Source organism: Mustela erminea, chromosome 10, assembly GCF_009829155.1.
Source record: "Mustela erminea isolate mMusErm1 chromosome 10, mMusErm1.Pri, whole genome shotgun sequence".
Lineage (NCBI taxonomy): Eukaryota > Metazoa > Chordata > Mammalia > Carnivora > Mustelidae > Mustela > Mustela erminea.
Window position 1 is genome coordinate 57,507,879 of NC_045623.1, and position 20,752 is coordinate 57,528,630.

The 20,752-nt window shown below is 41.0% G+C and overlaps 1 protein-coding gene across 4 annotated transcripts in view; it reads right to left on the bottom strand.

The window, feature by feature from the left end:
• Positions 1–20,752, bottom strand: part of ROR1 (receptor tyrosine kinase like orphan receptor 1) — a 409,050-nt gene that overhangs the window by 112,305 nt on the left and 275,993 nt on the right. For all 4 annotated transcript variants that reach the window (XM_032303565.1, XM_032303568.1, XM_032303567.1 and 1 more), the window contains exons 3-4: positions 18,947–19,234; positions 18,283–18,313 (exon numbers count right to left, since the gene is read on the bottom strand). In XM_032303565.1, the coding sequence (XP_032159456.1) occupies positions 18,283–18,313; positions 18,947–19,234 (319 nt within the window). The remainder of the gene's footprint in view (positions 1–18,282; positions 18,314–18,946; positions 19,235–20,752) is intronic.

Sequence of the window (20,752 nt, forward strand, 5' to 3'; positions counted from 1 at the left end):
GAGTACATTTGGAGCAATTTGGGAATGGGAATCTGTTTTTAATTGTTCATTTTATAAAGCATAAGTACAGATCAAGTATTTTGAATGAAAATTTATTATCCAAACTAACATGTGCTGTAAATGTAACAGACCTATCAGATTTTGAAGACTTCAAAAAAAAAAATGTATCCCAATACCTTTTAGACTTTATACTGATTTCACATGGAAATTGTAACATTTTGGGTGTAGTTGATTAAAAATATATGCATTAAAATTAATTTTACTTGTTTCTTTTAACTTTTTTTTTAATGTGGCTACCAGTAAGTTTAATATTACTTACATGACTTGCATTGTTTCAAATGGACAACACTGTTCTACAGACACAGATAAATATCACAGCACTCTTCATATTATATTCTTTTTTTTTTTTTAAAGAGGGAGTTTTTTTTTTAAATTTTTTTATTTATTTGACAGAGAGAGAGATGACAAGCAGGCAGAGAGGCAGGCAGAGAGAGAGGAGGAAGCAGGCTCCCTGCTGAGCAGAGAGCCCGATGCGGGGCTCGATCCCAGGACCCTGAGATCATGACCCAAGCCGAAGGCAGCGGCTTAACCCACTGAGCCACCCAGGCGCCCCTTCATATTATATTCTAATGGCCTTCGGAGGAAGTTAGGGTTTCAAGTGAGCAAATAGAACATCTACCCAGCCTAGTCTTAGAATAATTAGTAGAGAGTAGGGGCATTAGAAGTCAGCTACAAAAATATTAGGTCATCTGCTAAGTAGCAGATGATTGTAGTGATAATACATGAGAGCTTTTCCATTATCTATAGAACACTTTCCATCCCAATGACAAGCATCTGCCCTTGGGTTACCTCATTGTCAAAGTTCTAGGAGCGGGTTCTTTACTTAAACACTAAGCAAAGGCAAGAGGGTTGAATAACATGGGCTAAACTCAGGTGACCTAAATTGAGCCCAGACTAATCTGCAGAGCCACCAACCATTGGCAATCACTGTGGAATGTATTTACTAAAGATAAATGAAGTTCCATGAGTTCACGAGTTAGGTCAGGATGTATCAGTTGATTACCATTTAGTAATAATAATATGATTTATAATGCACATGGTTTCAGTGGCATCTTGTCTCACGGGTGGAATGTGCCTATGTGACCAGCTCACTATGCGACCTCATAGTGAGGTGATGACCTGACCGGCCTTCTTGGTACCCAGGTGCCTCACATGCATGCCCGTAGAGCTCAAGACCTGCAGACAAAGGATATCCTGTGCAACCCAGGTGCGGTGGGGAGTTGGGGTGGGGGGAGCTGGCACCTGCGATGTCTGGATCCTGGCACTGCATACCCGTCTCTGGCTGTTGCTGTACTATATCCCTTGTCTATAATAAAACTCCTCCATGAGGATAACCTGTATGAGTGCTGTGAGTCCTTTTGGCCATCAGACAATGTAACTCATGTGTTGTTCATGTAAGGGTTCATCAACTGATTGCCTCCCCAAGAAAGGAGGCAATAAATCAGACTGTCTAAAGCCTAAGCCCTGGAGTCCACCTGCCTGGGCTCGGATGGAGGCTTCATCCTTTGCTGAGTCTCCTGAAGCGAGTGCATTGACTGAATATTTGTGGCACCATAATTTACGGCATCCCAGCCCCCAGCCACTCTCCCCCATTTTATGTGGAAAACTAACCCTCAGCATGATAGTATTAGGAGGTGGGGCATCTGAAAAGTACTTAGGCCATGAAATGAAATCCCATTCAGAAATGGGATTAATGCCCTTACCAAAGGGACCCAGAGAGCTCCCTTATTTGGCCATGTAAGCATACAGCAAGAAGCTCGTCTACAGCCTGGAAAAGGGCTCTCGTAAGAACACAACCATGTCGGCACCCAGATACAATCTTCCAGCCTCCAGAAGAGAAAGAAATAGATTTCTGTTGTGGATAAGCCACCCAGGCTATGGTACTTTGGTACCTCAGCCCAAACCAAGATAGCAACCTAACTTAATGTGTACAATGAGAAATTAATAGTGCATAGCTCAAAAGATTCAATGAGTTCATCTGAGTGCAGGGTTTTATAAAGTTATCTGGCACAGAACAATACTTAGTGTTTACCACTTAACAGATTCTTAGAGTCCCAAGGAGCAAATTTGTACAAGTTTTCTGTCCTTGTTTTTAGCACCTAGGAGTTCATAAATATTGAGGTCTAGAAACAGAGCATGCCTCTACACAATTAAAAAGAACTAGTAATGACAAGAAGGAGCACGGGGATGATCATTTATCAATTTTCCCATTTTTCTAGAGAGGAAAGTAAAACACCAAGCTACCCTGACAAAACAATGGGATGCTGTAAGATAAAAAAACATGCAAAACAAGTTCTGAAAATTACAGTCACACGAATGTAAGAGATCTTACTCTTGTCCCTTTTTATAACGTCTCTTGGGAATTTCACCCTCTTCAAAGCTTTGCCCACTTAGGCAAAGTGACCATCGTGTGTATCCCTTCAGTCCTGACCTCTGTGCTAGCTCCTAATTCTACAACCCAAATTGTCCACTGATGGTTCTCCCCACAGACTAGGCAAGAATAGCAATGCTGAATATACTGTTTTTCACTCGTGCTTTCCTCCTAGCCTCCCAACACCCTAGCTTTTCCGGGGCATGGAAATCAATGTGGGGTACTGACACTGGTGCTGGGCCTGTTTGCAATCAGATTCATTCCTTGCCTCCCCCCTGCTCTGCTCAGGATCCCCAAGACAGGTGACTTCTGGAGGCTCAATTCTCAAGTTTCCTGTGTCAAGTAGCTTCTTGCAGAGTTCCCCTAATGGAAGGGGCTGGCTGGTGTTTTGAAAGCAGAGAGGAAGGGAGAAGCCAAGTTATATCCCCTCACCTTCTTTCTGCCTAGGGTGATCAGCAGGAACAGCGTCTCATGTGGGCTTGCCTTCATCCCAGCCTCCAGAGATGACCCTACCCTTGGGCTCCAGTAAAACCACCTCTTCTCTTTGTCCTTCCAGTCTAGGCATGGCTGAGGCTTCTATCTGTTGCTGACCTTCTGAGCAGCATCACCGACCTTTCAACATTCTCACGAAGACTCAACATGTGACTTACTGTGTTTAAGAGTTGGTTGTTTCTCTTAGAAAACTCTATGAGTATACAAATCCGTAGTGAGTCTGTCGCCACAAGTCATACATGCACACCAGTGTCCTTATTTTCCCATGAGCCTTCAGGGTCTGCCAGTCAGACATCAAAGCCATCTGATCAGTGCTTTCAAAACATCCATGGAAGCCATCAGAGGGCTGTCTCCACCATCACATCACAATGCCTCCTGCTGTCATCCCGTTGCTTAGCCTCAGAGGTACTCAGCCCGCAGGTAGCTACTTCCCCTCTACCCAGGAAGGCATAATACCTTACCAGTTCATAATTTCCTGGTGGGGAGGCATTGGTGGGGGGGGCTCCTGCATGGGAATTTTCTGTAAAATTATTCTCACTGATTGATCTAACTGTATAATGTCAAGCTTTGAAAGGGCAGCATGCAAGCACAATCAGGTAAAAGAGTACTATTAACACCTTAGAGCAGAGAAAAAGAACCCAAGGGTAAATCGCACATAATTCAGAACTTGAAGAGGTCTTACTTTAATAAAGGTACTAGCAAACTGAATGTCAATGAGTCATAAAGCTTAGAGTTAGAAGCACTCTTAGATGACATTGAACTCTAGCTCTTCAGGTTGCAAAGAAAAAACCTGAGCCCCCACACACCCCAAAAGTAAGCCATATGTCCACAGTCACTGGCTAGTAAATGACACAGGAAGGACTAGAACCCAGATAGGTACCTTTTCTTTAGACCCTTGTTTCTCAACATATGTGGATGAGCAGCACCAGCACCTCCTGGGAAAGTTTTAAGAGATGTAGAATGTCAAGCTATAAGCCAGACCTCTGCCTTTAGAGTCTGCACTATAGAACACCCCCAGCTGACTTGCATACACATTATAATTTGATCCTGACTGGCAGGCCCCGGAGGCTGATGGGAAAATAAGGGCAATTGGTTTACCTGTGTGATGTGTGAATCCAGGTCCATTACTCATTTGTACACTCAGAGCTTTCTAAGAGAAATGAACCACCCTCTGATTCCTCTGGGGCTTTCTAGTCCACCCACAGCCAGAGCTAAGAAAGAGATGTTCTCCATTTCTTGAAAAGTACTTGCTCTGTAACTTACAGCAGGAGCTGATATTAAAACTCATAAACACAGGAAGGAAAAGTGTAAATGATGGAGAATGAGGACTTTTAGATTGGCTTTGCTGCTTGGCACTCACTTGTATGACTTGAAAAAAGCTTCTAAGAACCAGAGCCTGGGACACAGAAGGCACTTGATAAAAATGTGTTGAGTAAATGAATAAAACCTTGTCATACATGGAGAAGAGATTCCAGGACACAGACTCTATCCAAGTTAATACCCATTTGTGGAGCATCTGTGACGTGCATGCTAGGTGCTGGGTGAGGTATGGAGATGCCTTCATGACTAACTTGTTCACTGAGAAGCTCACGGCCTGCTGGACAAACTTTTAGAATGTGTGTTCCTAGAAAGCAAGAACTTATCTTCCCTCTTCTCTCTTTAAACGTGCCCTGCACACAAAGATAAGCTTTGCCAATATTCACAAGTATCGTTTTAATTGGAAGCTTTCCACACCCCATTCATACAGTGGGAATTGTTGAGTGATGGGGGTCGATTGGGATATGCGAGTTTGGCTTCTCTCTCTACCTTCTGTGCTTTTGGATCTATCCCCTACTGGGATTGGGAAATCCTTCTTATCTAATCTCTCCACATTCCCTCCATCTGCCCCTTCTCTGCAGAGCGCTGAGTCTCAGGCCATTTGAGGAAGAGACAGAGGTCAGTTATTTCACTGGAGCAATGGCCCCCCATGTCCTGGGCCAGTTGCTGAGTGACTTCATGGTTTCCCCTCCACAAGGCACCTCCGCCCGTAGACTGCCTGAGTAGCTGCGTTGAAAGTTATCCTTGAGTTTATCTTGAGTTGAAAATTCCATTATCGCTTCCTGGGCTGGGCCCGCGCCCAGCTACACTTCTTCACTGTGGCTGAGACTTGGAAACAGATAAGAGACGGAAAGAATTCATCAAAAGCTGGTCACTCTGTCTTTCGGCAGAAAGGGACTTTAGCCAAATGTCAACAGGAGAAAAGGAAGTAAAGGCTTCAAGGTCTCTTGTTGGGGTTCACAGCAGGGAATGTTGTCGAGAAAGGCTCTGGCTGGAAAGAGGGTATGGCCTCTTAGCTCAAATAGCAATGATGAGTCAACTAGACTTCAATTAAAAAAGAAATTGCAACAATGAAGATGACGATGCCAGGCAAGATTACTAAACTCCTAACATGTGCCAGGCACAGTGCTAGCTACTACGTTACCTGCATCATCGCATTATTTCATTTAATCTTCACAACAACCCTACAAAATAGATACCTTTTTCTTTTTTTTTCTTTTTACCATGTCCCTTTTACAAACGGATTCTGCAGGATCTCACAGAGAATGAAAGAAAAGAAAGAAATACAACTTAAATTCATTGAACTTTATATGTTAGGCCCCACGCTAGGATTTTTCCATAAGATACGTGAGACAGTAAATATTATCAGTCAATAAGTATTATCTCATTCACTTAAGGAATAACTACTAAATTCTATCAGGTGTCAGTGACCCTGTATTCACTGTCTCATTACTGCTAACGACAATTCTAGAGATAGATCGTGTCATCACCTTCTCAGAGAAGAGCACCATTAGGTGGTCTCCCTTCCTCCTTCCTTCTCTCCTGCCATCCCTCCCTCCCTTTCCTCTTCCCTGCCTCCTCTCCCTCCCTCCTTCTCCCTGCTTTCCCTTTCTCTCCTCCCTCCCTCCCTCTCTCTTTCTTCTTTCTTCCTAGGGAATAGTTACTAAATGCTAGCTACATTCTTTTTAATTTTTTAGCTTAAAAAATGCTTTTTTAAAATTTTATTAAATTTATTTATTTTTTTTAAATAAACCTATAATGTATTTTTATCCCCAGGGGTACAGGTCTGTGAATTGCCAGGTTTACACACTTCACGGCACTCACCATAGCACATACCCTCCCCAATGTCCATATCCCCACCCCCATCTCCCGTCCCCCCTCCCGCCAGCAACCCTCAGTCTGTTTTTTGAGACTGAGTCTTTTATGGTTTGTCTCCCTCCCAATCCCACCTTCTTTCATTTTTTATTTTTCCTACCTCCCAACCCCCCCACATTGCATCTCCACTTCTTCATATCAGGGAGATCATATGATAGTTGTCTTTCTCCAATTGACTTATTTCGCTAAGCATAATACCCTCTAGTTCCATCCAGGTCGTTGCAAATGGCAAGATTTCATTTCTTTTGATGGCTGCATAGTATTCCATTGTGTATATATACCACATCTTCTTTATCCATTCATCTGTTGATGGACATCTAGGTTCTTTCCATAGTTTGGCTATTGTGGACATTGTAAATGCTAGCTACATTCTTGGACTGGGAATAGAATGGTATATGAAGGAGATGAGGTCCTGAGCTCATGAAGCTTATTTTGCAAAAACATAAACAAATGAATAAAAAAAGACAGTATTAGGTAGTTGTGATACAACCCCAATCTGACGAGGGCAGCAGACAACAGAGGACAGCCTTGTGGGTGGTAAAAGAAATCACCCAAGGCAGAACCGAGGAGCTAGAAGTCTACTGAATATAGTGCAAGGGAGCTGCAGGAAGGACATACAGCAAGGGAGAGACAGTCTGCCAGAGGCGCTGTTAGAGACTGTAGTTGGGGGAAGTGAGGAGGGATGAGAATGTATGGAAGTTTCCTTTCTTGGTACCTGTGTCCGGTTGTGAGTAACCCACTGGTCAGCGAGGGCCTGTGGCTATTTTGAGGTGGATCACCTAAGAGCCCGTTTGCATTCCGCCCTGCGGTCACTGTGGCCCTAATACCTTGCTCAGGTTTCCATGGCTCAAGCCTGTTGCCTAAAAGCAGCCTCTCTAGTGGCGAGAACTACCCTGATAGACATGAGGCAGAGTTATATGACAGAAAGGGACTGGGAGCTACTGTAGGTTCAGGGTCCTCTGGGGAGGTGACATTTCAGGTGAGAACTGAATAGCAAGACAGAGTCCTGCAAAGACCTCAGAACAAAGCCCTACAGGCAGAAAGAACTGCTAGCGCAGAAATCCTCAGGCCTGGAGTATTCAAGGAGTGCAGGAGCTGAATGATCAAGGTGGGAGGAGAATAAGGGACAGTCACAGAGGCAGACAGGGAGCATGGATTTGGGAATCTCTTCCAAATGGAAAGTCCTGGGCAGGGAAGAGGGTCTAACGGAGCAGAAGGTATGTTTCAAAGCTCACTCTGGCCTCTGTGATGAGAAACAGGCTGTAGGAAGCAAGGGTGCAAGGAGGTAAGTCTGTACTGAGGCTGTTACAGAATTTCAAAAGAGGGATGATGGTGGCTCAGAGGGGGATGTGGTAGGGAGACGAGAAGGGTGGGTGGCTGGTTGGGAACACTGAAGTGATGCTATGCAAGACCCATTTTTGTGGCCCCAGGATACTGGGTAAGTAGTTTGAGGGCAAAGTTCAGTCTTTGTAGTTTCTGCAGAGGTTGGCTGAGAGCCTGGCATTTTATAGGTAATTAATAAATATTTGTTGAACTGAATCCATGCTTAATGTTTGTTGGGTTGGATCTGTTTGCCTATCAAAAAGTGCAAGATAGGGACGCCTGGGTGGCTCAGTTGTTAAGAATCTGCCTTCAGCACAGTTGATGATCCCAGGGTCTTAGAATTAAGCCCCACTTGGGCTTCTCACTCAGCAGGGAGCCTGCTTCTCCCTCTGCCTGCCCCTCCCCCTGCTTGTTCTCTCTCTTTCTGGGAGAGAATTTATTTTATTTTTTTACTTATAAATAATTTTTATTTATAAATAAATAAAATAAAATTATAATTATAAATTATTACATATAATATATTATATAATAATTAATTAGATAATTATAATTATATATTATATATATAAATTATTTATAAATAAATAAAATCTTAAAAAAAAAAAAACCTCCAGACATACACCAGGAGAAGCTCTAAAGCAACTCCCCCCTCTTACAGCCCCCGTAATATTAAAATTGAAGAAATTAGATGTGAACTAGATCCAATTAAATTTAGTGTTTATGGAGCATCTCTGATAATATGGGGATCAAAACACCTTGAGGAAGAAGTTCAACAAAGGCAGGCTGTCAAATGGAACAAGGCCCTTGGGCCTCAAAGGCCTTCTAAGACAGCACCCACCCACTATCATCCTTATACAGGGAAGAGAGGGAGGAAGGAAATACGAAATGACAGTAAGGACCTCTAGAAATCTGTTCCTTCACTAACGCAATGAGCACGCCAGCAAAAAATCATGAAAACCAACATTTGCAGAACTCTGGAAATTAGTCAAAGGCTTGCAACACTCTGAGGAGCATTTATTCCAGGAAAAAAAAAAAGGCTAAAATTTGGTAAGAACAGAGTTCTGTGGATTTTTAACATACTCTCTTCTCATTTCCCCCTCCTGAGTTCTGTGGTAATCTTGAAAACCAGCAGCTCTGCCACCACAGCAACTGTGAAAACCAACAGGCTAGCAGTCACTGGAGGGGACAGAAGGGACTGGAATGCCTCAAAATTCCCAACTCTAGAGAATTGGCACTATTTGACCTGTCTAGCAGCATTCTGGAAAGTCCTACTTAGAGGGCTTGTCTTTATTTGACCAGATTCACAACTTCTTAGTGGGAAAAGCCCTAGCCTCAGGATATTTGTTGGAAAAAAACTCATAGTTGCTTGGGGTAACAATACAAGTTGGGAAAACAAGAGACTGGCCAAAAAGCTCCAAAGCTCAAAGGGAAGATTTAAGGAACAAGAGGTTCACAGGGGGGCTTTAAAATCTCCTATGTATTTCTGGCGATATAGAAGGATGTGTTCATGTGAGGTGGCTATGTGCATGCCCAGGAAAAACCCGACGAAGCCAGAATCCTCACCTCTGGTTGGAGGAGACTGCGTAAGCATGAAATGGAAGCAAAGGCAGTGTTAAAAATTACGGGACTGCTGAAGGCATGCCCCCAAACACAACCAGAGTGGGAGACTCAGGGGTTTAAGGAAATCTCTGTCCTATATTAGGTGATCAGTAAACTGAGTAAAAACTTCAGTAGCCATATGTGAGAGGGAAGATAGACTATACAGAATTATTCTAGGAAAGTCACTAAACAAACAGCAACAACAACAGCACACAGCAACATCAGAGGAGAAGTGATCTGATTAGAGTTGTCACATTACATTATTTAAATGTCCAATTCTCACAGAAAAGGCCCCCAAAGGCCAAAGAAATCTTGATAAAGAAAAACAAAGCTGGAGGTATCACAATTCCAGATTTCAAAATATCCTACAAAGTTGTAGTAATCCAAACAGTGTGGTATGGCACAAAAATAGACACACAGATCAAGAGAACAGAATAGAGGGCCCAAAGTTAAACCTATGTTTATATGGTCAATTCATCTATGACTGAGGAGGCAAGACTATACAATGGGGAAAAGACAGTCTCTTCAATAAATGGTGCTGGAAAATCTGAACAGCTACATAGAAAAGAGTGAAATTGGATCACTTTTTAATACACACAATATAAACTCAAAATGGATTAAAGATCTAAATATGAGACCTGAAACCATGAAAATTCTAGAAGAGAAACAGGCAGTAACTTCTCTGACACTGGTTATAGCAACATTTTTCTTAACATGTCTCCTCAGGCAAGGGAAACAAAAGTAAAGATAAACTGTTGGGGTTACATCAAAATAAAAAGCTCTTGCAGGGTGAAGGAATGATCAACAGAACAAAAAGACAACCTACTGAATGGCAGAAGATATGTGCAAATAACATATCTGATAAGGGGTTGATATAAAATATATATGAGAAAGTATACAACCCAACACCAAAGAAAACCCCACAAACAGTCCAATTAAAAACGTGGGCAGAGGGGGCACCTGGGTGGCTCAGTAGGTTAAGCCGCTGCCTTCGGCTCAGGTCATGATCTCAGTGTCCTGAGATCGAGCACCGCATCGGGCTCTCTGCTCAGCAGGGGCCTGATTCCTCCTCTCTCTCTGCCTGCCTCTCTGCCTGCTTGTGATCTCTCTCTGTCAAATAAATAAATAAAATCTTTAAAAAAAAAAAAAAGTGGGCAGAGGACATTTTTCCAAAGAAGACATACAGACAACCAACAGACACATGAAAAGATGCTTAACATCATTAACCATCAGGGAAATGCCAGTTAAAACCACAATGAGATATTACCTCACACCTATCAAAATCTCTAAAATCAAAAAGGAAAAGAAATACAAATGTTGGCAAGGATGTGGAGGAAAGGGACCCTTGTACGCTGTTGGTGGGAATTTAAATTGGTCCAGCCACTGTGGAAAAGAGTAAGTTTCCTCAAAAACATAAAAATATTATTACCATATGATACAGTCATTCCACTACTAGGTATTTACCCAAAGAAAAAGAAAACACTAATTCTAAAGCACATAGGCATCCTACGCTTATTGCAGCATTATTTAAAAGGGCCAACTTGTGGAAGCAACCCTAAGCATCCACTGAAAGACAAATGGATAAGGAAGAAGTGGAAGACATATATGAAATATCACACAGCTACAAAAAGGTTAATAAGATCATGCCATTTGTGACAATGTGAATGGACCTTCAGAGTATAATGCTAAATAAAATAAGTCAGATTGAGAAAGGCAAATACCATATGACTTCACTCATATGTGGAATAAAAACAACAACAAACAAAAAAAATGAGTAAACAAAGAGCGGAATCAGACCTATAAATCAGAGAACAAACTGATTGTTGCTGGAAGGAAAGGGGGTAGGGGCAGAGGTAAAATGGGTAAAGGGTAGTGGGAGATACAGGCTTTCAGTATGGAATGAATACATAATGGGAATAAAAAGCACAGCATAAGGAATATAGTCAATGATATTGCAATAGCATTGTATGGTGAGAAATGGTAGCTACACTTGTGAGCATAGCATAATGTATAAACTTGTTTAAGCACTAGGTTGTATACCTGAAACTAATATAACAGTGGGTCAACTAAACACACACACACACACACACACGTCCAGTTTTCAATAAAAGGTAGTTCTTTGAAAAGATCAACAAGATTGATTGAATAAACTTTGGCTGACTAGGTAGACTTACCAGAAAAAAAAAGAAGAAGACGTAAGTTACTGAAATCAGGAATGAAAGAAGAGATACCACTATTGATTTTATAGAAATTAAGAGAAATAATACGGGAAACGAGGAACTATGCCAACAACTTAGATAATCCAGATGAAATAGAGAAATTCTTAGAAAGACAAAACTACTGGAATTGACTCAGGAAGAAACAGAAAATCTGAATAGACCTATAACAAGCAAAGAAGTTGAATTAGTAATTTTGAAACTTCCCATAAAAAAAATTCATGCCTTATGGCTTTACTGGTAAGTTCTACCAAAAACATTTAAAGAATTAACACAAATCCATCAAAAACTCTTAAAAAAACAGAAGACAAGGGAATACTTCCCAACTCATTCTAAGAGCCCTGAATTATCCCAATATCAGAACTAGACAAAGACTCACAAGAAAAGTATAGATCAATACCTTTTGTAAACAGAGACACAAAATTCCTCAACAAATTACCAGTAAATGGAACCTAGCAACACATAAAAAGGAATTATAGAACATGACCAAGGGGGAAATTATACCAGGAATGTGAGCTTGTTTAAAATTTAAAAAAAAAAAAAAAATCAATCAATGTAGTAGATCACATTAATAGAATAAAGTTTAAAAAAGTGACCATCTCAATAGACATAGAAAAAGTATTTGACAAAATCCAACACCCTTTCATTATAAAAAAAAAAATCACACAACAAAATAAGAATAAAACTTCCACACTCTGGTAAAGACATTAAAGAAAAACCCTCTACTAACATCATAAAAGTTTTCCTCTTAGAATAAGGAAAAAGCCCAGAACGTCCATTCTTGCCACTTCTATTTAACATTGTACTGAAGTTCAATTTCTAGCCACAGTAGTTAGGCAGGAAAAAAATAAAATGCATACAGATTGAAAAGGAAAAAGTAAAACAATCTCTATGTCAGGTGACATGATCTTATAAGTAGAAAATTATAAAATCCACCAAAAAAATCTGTTAGAGCAAATAAATGAGCTCAGCAAGGATGCAGAATACCAGATCAGTACACAAAAATCAGTTTTATCTCTGCAGAAAAGCAATGAATAATCTTAAAATGAAATTTAAAAAGTGAATTTGGTTTCTAACAGTATAAAAAATTATAAAATATTAGAAATAAATTTAACTAATGGGGCTCCTGGGTAGTTCAGTTGGTTGAGCATCTGACTCCTACTTTGGTTCAGGTCATATCTCAGGGTTGTAAGATCAAGCCCTGTGTTGGTCTCTGTGCTGGGTATGGAGCGTGCTTAAGATTCTCCATTTCCCTCTCCTTCTGCTCTTCCCGTAAGTCTCTCTCTCTCTGAAAGAATGAAAAAGAAAGAAAGAAAGAAAGAAAGAAAGAAAGAAAGAAAGAAAGGAGAAAAAATTTAACAGAAAAGGAGAAAGTCTTGAATGTTGAAATCTATAAAATATCACTGGAAGAAATTTAATAAATAGAAAGATATGCTGAATTAATGGATTGGAAGATTTAATGTTCTTTAGATGACCATCCTCCTCAAATTAATCTAAAGATTCATCGCAATCCTTATCACAACCCTAGCTGGCTCTTAGGCAGAAATTAACAAACTGACCCCGAAGTTCATAGGAAAGTGCAGTAGGTCCCCCAGGAAAATCTCAAAAAAGAAGGTCAAGGATAATGTTGTGGAACATGATGGTCAGTTTTATGTCTCAACTTGGCATAAAGAGGATGAAGTAGTAATGCATGCCATAACAAGAATAAATCCCAAAACCATTTTGCTAAGTGAGAGAAGCCAGATACACAGGGACAAACAGTATATGATATGTGTATGAAATATCTAGAATAGGCAAACTTACAGAAACATGAAGTAGATCAGAGGTTATCAGGAGATGAGAAAAGTTTCTTTATGAGACGATGAGAATGTTCTAAAATAAGATAGTAGTGAGGGTTATACTACTCTGTAAATACACTAAAAACACTAAGTTTTATGCTTTAAAATGGTCAATTTTATGGTATGTGAAAAATATTCCAGGAAAACTGTTATTTAAAAAAAAGGGGGGGGGGAGTCCTGTCCTAAACCGGCATTTAACAAATACACTGAAAATAAGTTAATATATTCATGGGGTCCTCTGCCTCTTGAGATCTGGCACTTGATGCTGACACACCAAAACTTTGGAACATCCATTCACATAACTGATACTGATCTGGCCCCAGGAATCATGTCTCTATGTCTCTTGCCCTATGTCCTTAGAACAGAAGGCAAGTGGGATTCTATACTATGATGATCTGTTGTGTCACCACCAGTGGAAGAGATGGACATGCTCCTGCTTGGAGCCCAGGAAGGACTGCAGTGACAAAAGCACTTCAGTAAGAGAAAAGCTAATCAACTTGACAAATTCTTCCTCAGTGTGTGCCTGCACAACAAACTACCATCCCCAATACTGCCAAGCATCTACTTTCTTGTTTTTCTTTCCATTTCTTTAAATTCTGAAAGTTCTTACAAATTAAAATAATATCTGCAAGATTGGGGTGCCTGGGTGGCTCAGTTGGTTAAGCATCTAACTTGGTTTTGGTTCAGGTTGTGATATCAAGCCGTACCTATATCAGCCTCCATGTTCTGTGGGGAGTCTGTCTGGGATTCTCTTTCTCCCTCAGCCCTTCCTCCACTCTCTCTCTCTCTAATAAATAAGGCCTTTAAAAGAGAATAACATTTGCAAGATTTTGTTCTCATGGCTGAGAATAATTCTGCAGTACTCAGTGTTATGAGTTGAATTGTGTTCCCTCAAAATTCTTATGTTGAAGGCTTAATCCCCAGGACCTCAAAATGTAATCTGATTTGGAAGTAGGGTCTTTATAGAGGTAATTACATTAAAATGAGGTCATTGGAGTGGGTCCTATTATGACTGGCATCATATAATGATAAAAAGGGGAAATTTGGAGACATGCACTTGGAGGGAGAATGCCATGTAAATATCATGGCAGAAATCAAGATGATGTATCAACAAGACAATGAATTATGGCAAATCACCAGAAGAACAGAGCAATCCTCACGACCTTCAGAAAGAACCAACCCTGTCAACGTCTTGGTCTAGGATTTCTAGCTTCTAGAACTGCGAGACAGTAGCTTTCTGTGGTTTAAGTCAATTCAATATTCTTTGTTACAGTAGCTGTAAAAAACTAATATATTAAGCAGCTCATATTGTTCTTAAATTTGTGCATGTATAGGATAATATGTGAAGCATGATGCTGATTTATATGATGAAATCATATTATATATCATATTTTAGAATAGTATGATACATTAACATTTTATAATATAATGTATACTATCATGTGATTACTTATCATGACCCCAAACATAATATATTACATAATAATATATAATAGAATAACATATAGAATATATATTATAATATAGGTTGATTATTATATTTCATAATACATTGTGAAATAATGTGATTATTTATCACATTACCCCCTTTTTTTTTAAAGATTTATTTATTTATTTGACAGAAAGAGAGAGAGATCACAAGTAGGCAGAGAGGCAGGCAGAGAGAGAGGGAAGAAGGCTACCTATTGAGCAAAGAGCCCAATGTGGGACTTGATCCCAGGACTCTGAGATCATGACCTGAGTTGAAGGCAGAGGCTTTAATCCACTGAGCCACCCAGGCGCCCCCATGACCCTATTATTATGTTTGAATATAATATATAAAGTTCTTACTTCATTTGCTATAATTGTTAGCAAACTGAACTATTGCTTTAGGAATTTCATTGATAATTATAGCTGTTATTGGCTCAGTGGAGTACAGTTTCTTCAAATTAAAATTAGTTTTAAAAAGTAAAAATTATAATAACTCAAGACAGTTTATCTAATTTGACATTGTTGTGAAAAGAATACATGCTAAAATCTTGTGGAAAAATATGTAAAATAACAGAGATAGTCATTTTGCTGAACTGAAGGCAATAAAAATTTTGATGGAACTAATATATAACTAGCTATGAATCATATATATATATATCATTATATATACATAATATCTAGCCATGAAAAGAACACCCAGAGAAGCATAATAATGATTAAAAGTAGTCATTTTTGATAGTTCTTGGCTTTTAGTCATATACAAACCATAACTTTTAAGTATTTTTTGATTTTGTCATTATGAAGGTATATTTGTCAATGTGGGAGGACAGAACATATTTCATTTAGCAGTTTGCTAGCTTGATTTATAACTTTTAAATATTTAGACGCGCGGTATGTGGGCCTCCACTTGTATTCGTGCCCCAGGCCCTATAATTGTCAGGGGTGGGCCAGGACCCAGCAATGACAGAAGAAATAAAGCCTGAAGCTATAAACAGAAGCCAAACTAACGTCTCAGACTTGCCCCTACTATACCCTGAAATGCCATTCTGCAAGCTTCATGTGGAAACCTGATGTAGTCCCTACAAGGGTGACAAGTGTCTTACTACCTGTGCCTTCCTGGGCCATGGTCTCAAGGACCCTACAAGTCATTCTCACCCAGGTGCTGTGTGGCTCTATGATCTTAAGTGGCACATGGCTCTCACCAGGTTCCTAATACTAATACATTTCACCGTTCCCAGTGTTAAGGCTGTGTCATGGGCTTGCACTGTATTCCTTTGCGGGGGCTCCGCTGTGCCACCCGCAAGTAAACAGAGTGACGTTACAGATACATGTCACTCCTACTGGTGATACAAGGCTTGCAGAGCAATCGTCAAAGCCGCGATAGTCACCCTGGCCATCACTTTGTTGGGTTCTACCTGTCCTCTTGTGGCCAGGTTTGCCTGCTTGCTGGGGTATATGAGGGAAAGGAGACTAGCATTCTATCTGGGACCCGGTCTCAGAGAAAAACACTTAGGAACAGGGTTAAGTGGTGGCAGCTGAGAAAAGAACAAGTAGGAGAGGTCACTGGTTTCTAAGGAAAAGAGAAAAAAAGTGCATCAAAATACCAACTGAGCTAACTGAACCTAATAATAATAATAATAATAAAATACACACACACAAATCCCCACCAACTGCTGGGATGCCTGTGTGGCTTAGTCGGTTAAGCATCTGACTCTTGATTTCAGCTCAGGTCATGATCTCAAGGTCGTGATGCAGCCCTGCCTGGAGCTCTGTGCTTAGCAAGGAGTCTCTTGGAGAATTTTGTCTCCTTCTCTCTCTGCCCTCCCCCCACTATCCCTGTGTGCTCTCTCTCTCTCACGTAAATAAATACATATTTTTAAAAAGAAAAGAAAGGGAAAATGTCATTGTCGATGCCCAAGGACAAAGACTGACCTGCAAAAGGTCCCATGGGATTTCCAACTTCAAGTATATTTCACTATAGCTCCCTCCAGCAAACATGGCGACTGGCTATACATTTCATGCTCTCGCTGACTAAGCTGATGGATAATCAGATTGCTAACATGAAACAGAAGGGCCTGACATCAAAGGATACTTTCAGCTGTGACTGAGCATCTTTCAGGATATCAATATCCTCTCTCCAGACATCAGCTCACGAACGCCGTATACTATCTTTGCATAAAATTAAAAACCATGAGAAACTCCGACTGGGCTCATCAGAAAGACGGTAGCAAAGGAAGAATGAAAACTTCAAGAAGGAAGGATATAGAAATGCTTAAAAATAATTTTGATAATAAAAAAGGAATTCTCTGATGCAAATACAACAGTCAGAACATCAACAGCCCGGGGTGCTTCATAGTATAGGCAGATTAGTGAACCGAATTCATCCACCTCGAACACAGATTATCTGCCCCATTTGAAACACAGATTAGCAGGAACAAATAAGGCACAGGGTGGGAAGCATTTTTACAGCAAGTAACGCAAGTTTTAATCTTTGTTTAAAGAAGACTTCAAAAGGATTCCACATATCGGCCAATAGTGAGATCGTTAAAAAAAAAAAAAAATTAACTTCAAGAATGCAACACGGAGTGACCATGTTTCGGACCTGTTTTAAGATCAATCAACATTTTCTACCTAGATAAGTAGAATGCAATTAGCACTTGGGTGATTTTAAAGGCTCTTTTACAGTTGCCTTTAATCGACTGACGAAATAGCAGAACGGGGTGGCTGAAGGCCAATGTTTATTTTTACCCATTACCTGTTTTATTAATGGGACTGTGGGCCACCAGGCCCTCCAGGCACACACAAATATATTAAAATATCCCACACTATAATTAAGTGGCACAGAGGGGATTAGAACAAATGCAGTGGCTGTTATATTTGCCGTCGGTGTAGTCTAGGTCAGACATTCTGATGCTCTTGTGGTAAAGCCAGTGAATTTTATTTCCGAAGTCTACAAAACATGGGACAGATCTTCTTGCAGAGTGAGAGTTTTAAAAAATGGCTCTTATCCCCCAAGTAAAAATATACATAAAGAAAAATGCCCCAAGTGGATGCGGAGACAGTGAAGGTAAGGAACTCCTTAGCCAGAGGAAAAGACAAATGCATCATGAATGGCATCAGTTTAAGAAACAGGATCTTTACAGTCCACTAACAAAAGGACTCAACATGAATCAAGCCCATGTAACTCTTAGTCCCAGCGGCAGGCTTTCCTTCCTCTCCTGTGTGAGTCAGAACTTCTGCCTCTGAGTTTTTTAAAGGGAATACCAATAAAGTGATCGCCTAACAGTTGGCCTGTTCCATAATTCTAGAGCATCAGGAATGCAGTGCATGCAGAAACAACAGAAGAGATCCTTGGAGGCTCCAGGCCTAACCCTGCCCTGTATCATTTTCTTGTTTGATTTGACCAAATCCGTTGTTGTAACTAAATGTTAGATTGATGTTAAAACAGAAAATGTAAGTAGATTTTTGCTTTCATCAACATGCTCAGAATCAGTGAGAGAATCAACCAAACTTGAGGTTAATGCTAATGCCATTCTCTTGTCAATCTTCGTATCAGAGAAAAAGCAACATGGAATGAAGGTAGGGCAACAGGCAAGGAAATCTGGAAACAGCATTTTGGCTCAAGCAGAGGTCAACATTGCCTTTGCCCTAAAAACTCCTGGAGAAATACTTGAAAGCGACACAGATAAACAGGAACAAATAAGGAGATAGAAGTACTTACGAGGATCCTGGACTCGCGGTGGGAGGGGGCCCTGGAGAAATGAAAGGAAGACAAAAGAAACAGTCAGGCTGGATCACTGGAGGGTGAGCGTGGGTAGAGTCAAACCATCACGGATGAAAGTTAACCACCGCGAGGGGATATTTATTTTTCTGGGATTTATTATTTTGTTTTGGTTCCCCACAATCACCTCTACAAAAAAACGTACCAGTAAGAACCTATCTAGAGCCCACAGTTCAGGAAAGTGCTAGAACAAGTGCTGACAAATGAGTCACTATAGTAGGCGTTCTTCACTACACAGGGGATTTGCCGTGGGAGGCGGAGTGGTCACAGGAGCACGCCGGCTGAGGCGGGAGAGGTGTTGGCTGGCAGCTGGACAGACCGGGGGGGCATACATGTCATAGATTTTCCCCTCTGCTCTCTCACTGGCATGATGGTTTCGAGCAGGGCCGTGGCACCAGACAGACCTGTTCTGCTATTTACTAACTGGGCAACCCTGCACATGGTCCTTAACCACTGGCCTTGGTTTACTTACTTGTAAAATGGGTGCACCTGGACTGGCTTTAGAAATGGTCTCAGTTTCTGGGCACACAGGATATTTTCAGTACGTGCCCATTCCCTCCCTCCTCACCCCGGTGGAGGCCCTCCCAGGCAGAAGGGCGCTTACCAAACTTGACGAACAAGACTCCAGTGGTAGAAACCACCTTCTTGCCATTCGTTGCCACACACTGGAAGTAGCCTGTGTCCGTGGTGTCGAGGTTTCTAATCCGCAGCCTGGAGCCGTAGTTGGTGGCCCGGAAGGAGATCCTCCGGGGCTCTTGCACCACAGGTGCATCATTTTTGAACCAGCGGATGGTGGGAGGTGGGTTCCCAGAGACTTTGCAGTGCAGTTCCGCTGTCTGCCCGAGGGACGTGGTGATGTTATTCATCGGTTCATCGAGGGTCAGGTAAGAATCTGCGAGCACAGGGCAAAGGAGGCAGGTGAGAGGGGCAGACGGCTAAGGGCACCTCCACGTGACCCAAATCCACTCCGGTATGCCCCAGGACCCCAGAGAGACTGCACAGGAGGGGCATGGTGGAGACAGACCGGGCATGAGATTACACATTTGCCGACATCCCATGACTGTGGAACAATCACCATGGAGCCTGCTGCTAACATCTTGTCACTAATCCTCACTGAAAACCCAAAGTTTTCAAACCACCGTATGGTAACCCATGGATAAGGAAACGTCCTTTCCAAGCCAAGACAGAATGAGATTTTGTGTTGCAAAGTCTAAGAAAAATACACAGTCTTTGTGATAGACTCAAACAATACTGTGAAGAAGAAACAGCTACAAAACTCATCTCAAATCTTTCTATGCCAAAATGACACCACTCTTTTAACAAGCCGGCAAAGAACCTTTCAGCTTGTCCACTTTTGATAAGAAAGCAAGCATGAAAGCCTGGAAGAGTAGGAACGACATATTTATATCCACACAGAACCAGATCAGGAAGGATGCTGAAAATCTTCCCGCCAGTGATGAAAGAAGGCTTCCGGAGGCCAGCCAGGTCGCCAGCAGACAAAGGAATGAGGCATTGAAGAGTTCCATAATGTGACTCATAGCATCCATTAATATGTTACAATATATAATTCTATATGTTCAACTTTTAATTGAGATATAATTTACATTTTAGAAAATGTACCCATCTTTAGTTATATGGTTCCAGAAGTATTGACAAACACATCTCTCCAGTAACCAATGCTCTTACCAAGACAGAGAACATCCTAAGATCCTCCGTAGTCAATCCTTGCTTCTGCCTGCACCTCCCATCTCCATTCTAGGCAAAGGGCAGTTCTTTTTTTTTTTTTTTTTTTTTAAGATTTTATTTATTTATTTGACAGAGAAAGACGGGTCAGCAAGCTCCCTGCTGAGCAGACGGCCCAATGCAGGGCTTGATTCCAGGACCCTGAGATCATGACCTGAGCCAAAGGCAGAGGCTTAACCCACTGAACCACCCAGGAGCCCGGCAGTTCTGATTTCTAGCATCACAGACTATTTCTGTCTGCTCTAGAATTGCATATTAATAGAATTAGACTGAAAGGTACATTTTGCATTTGGCTTCTTTAGAGATTTCTTAAACATTTTAATGATGAAGTAAATTTTATTTAAGTTTATTCTTCAATAATATATTTTAAACTTCATATTGATATGAGTTGCAGAATCCAGTTACAGAAAAAGTAATTTACTATTTGAGAAATTAAATTCAATATATATATTTTTAATTGGTCTGTTGGTTTTAATTGGTTGTTCATGTGTGAGGAGTTTTCTTTGACTTCTTGTTCCCTGACCACCCATTCTCATGTCGATCACCTCTGCCATACCCTCCTCCCATTGCCTTCTGTCCTTCCCTGACCCCCCATCTGGGATGGCTTGTTAGTTGTCCTCTCTGTGGGACTATAAGCCCATAAGGGCAGGCATCTAGAATGTCTTGT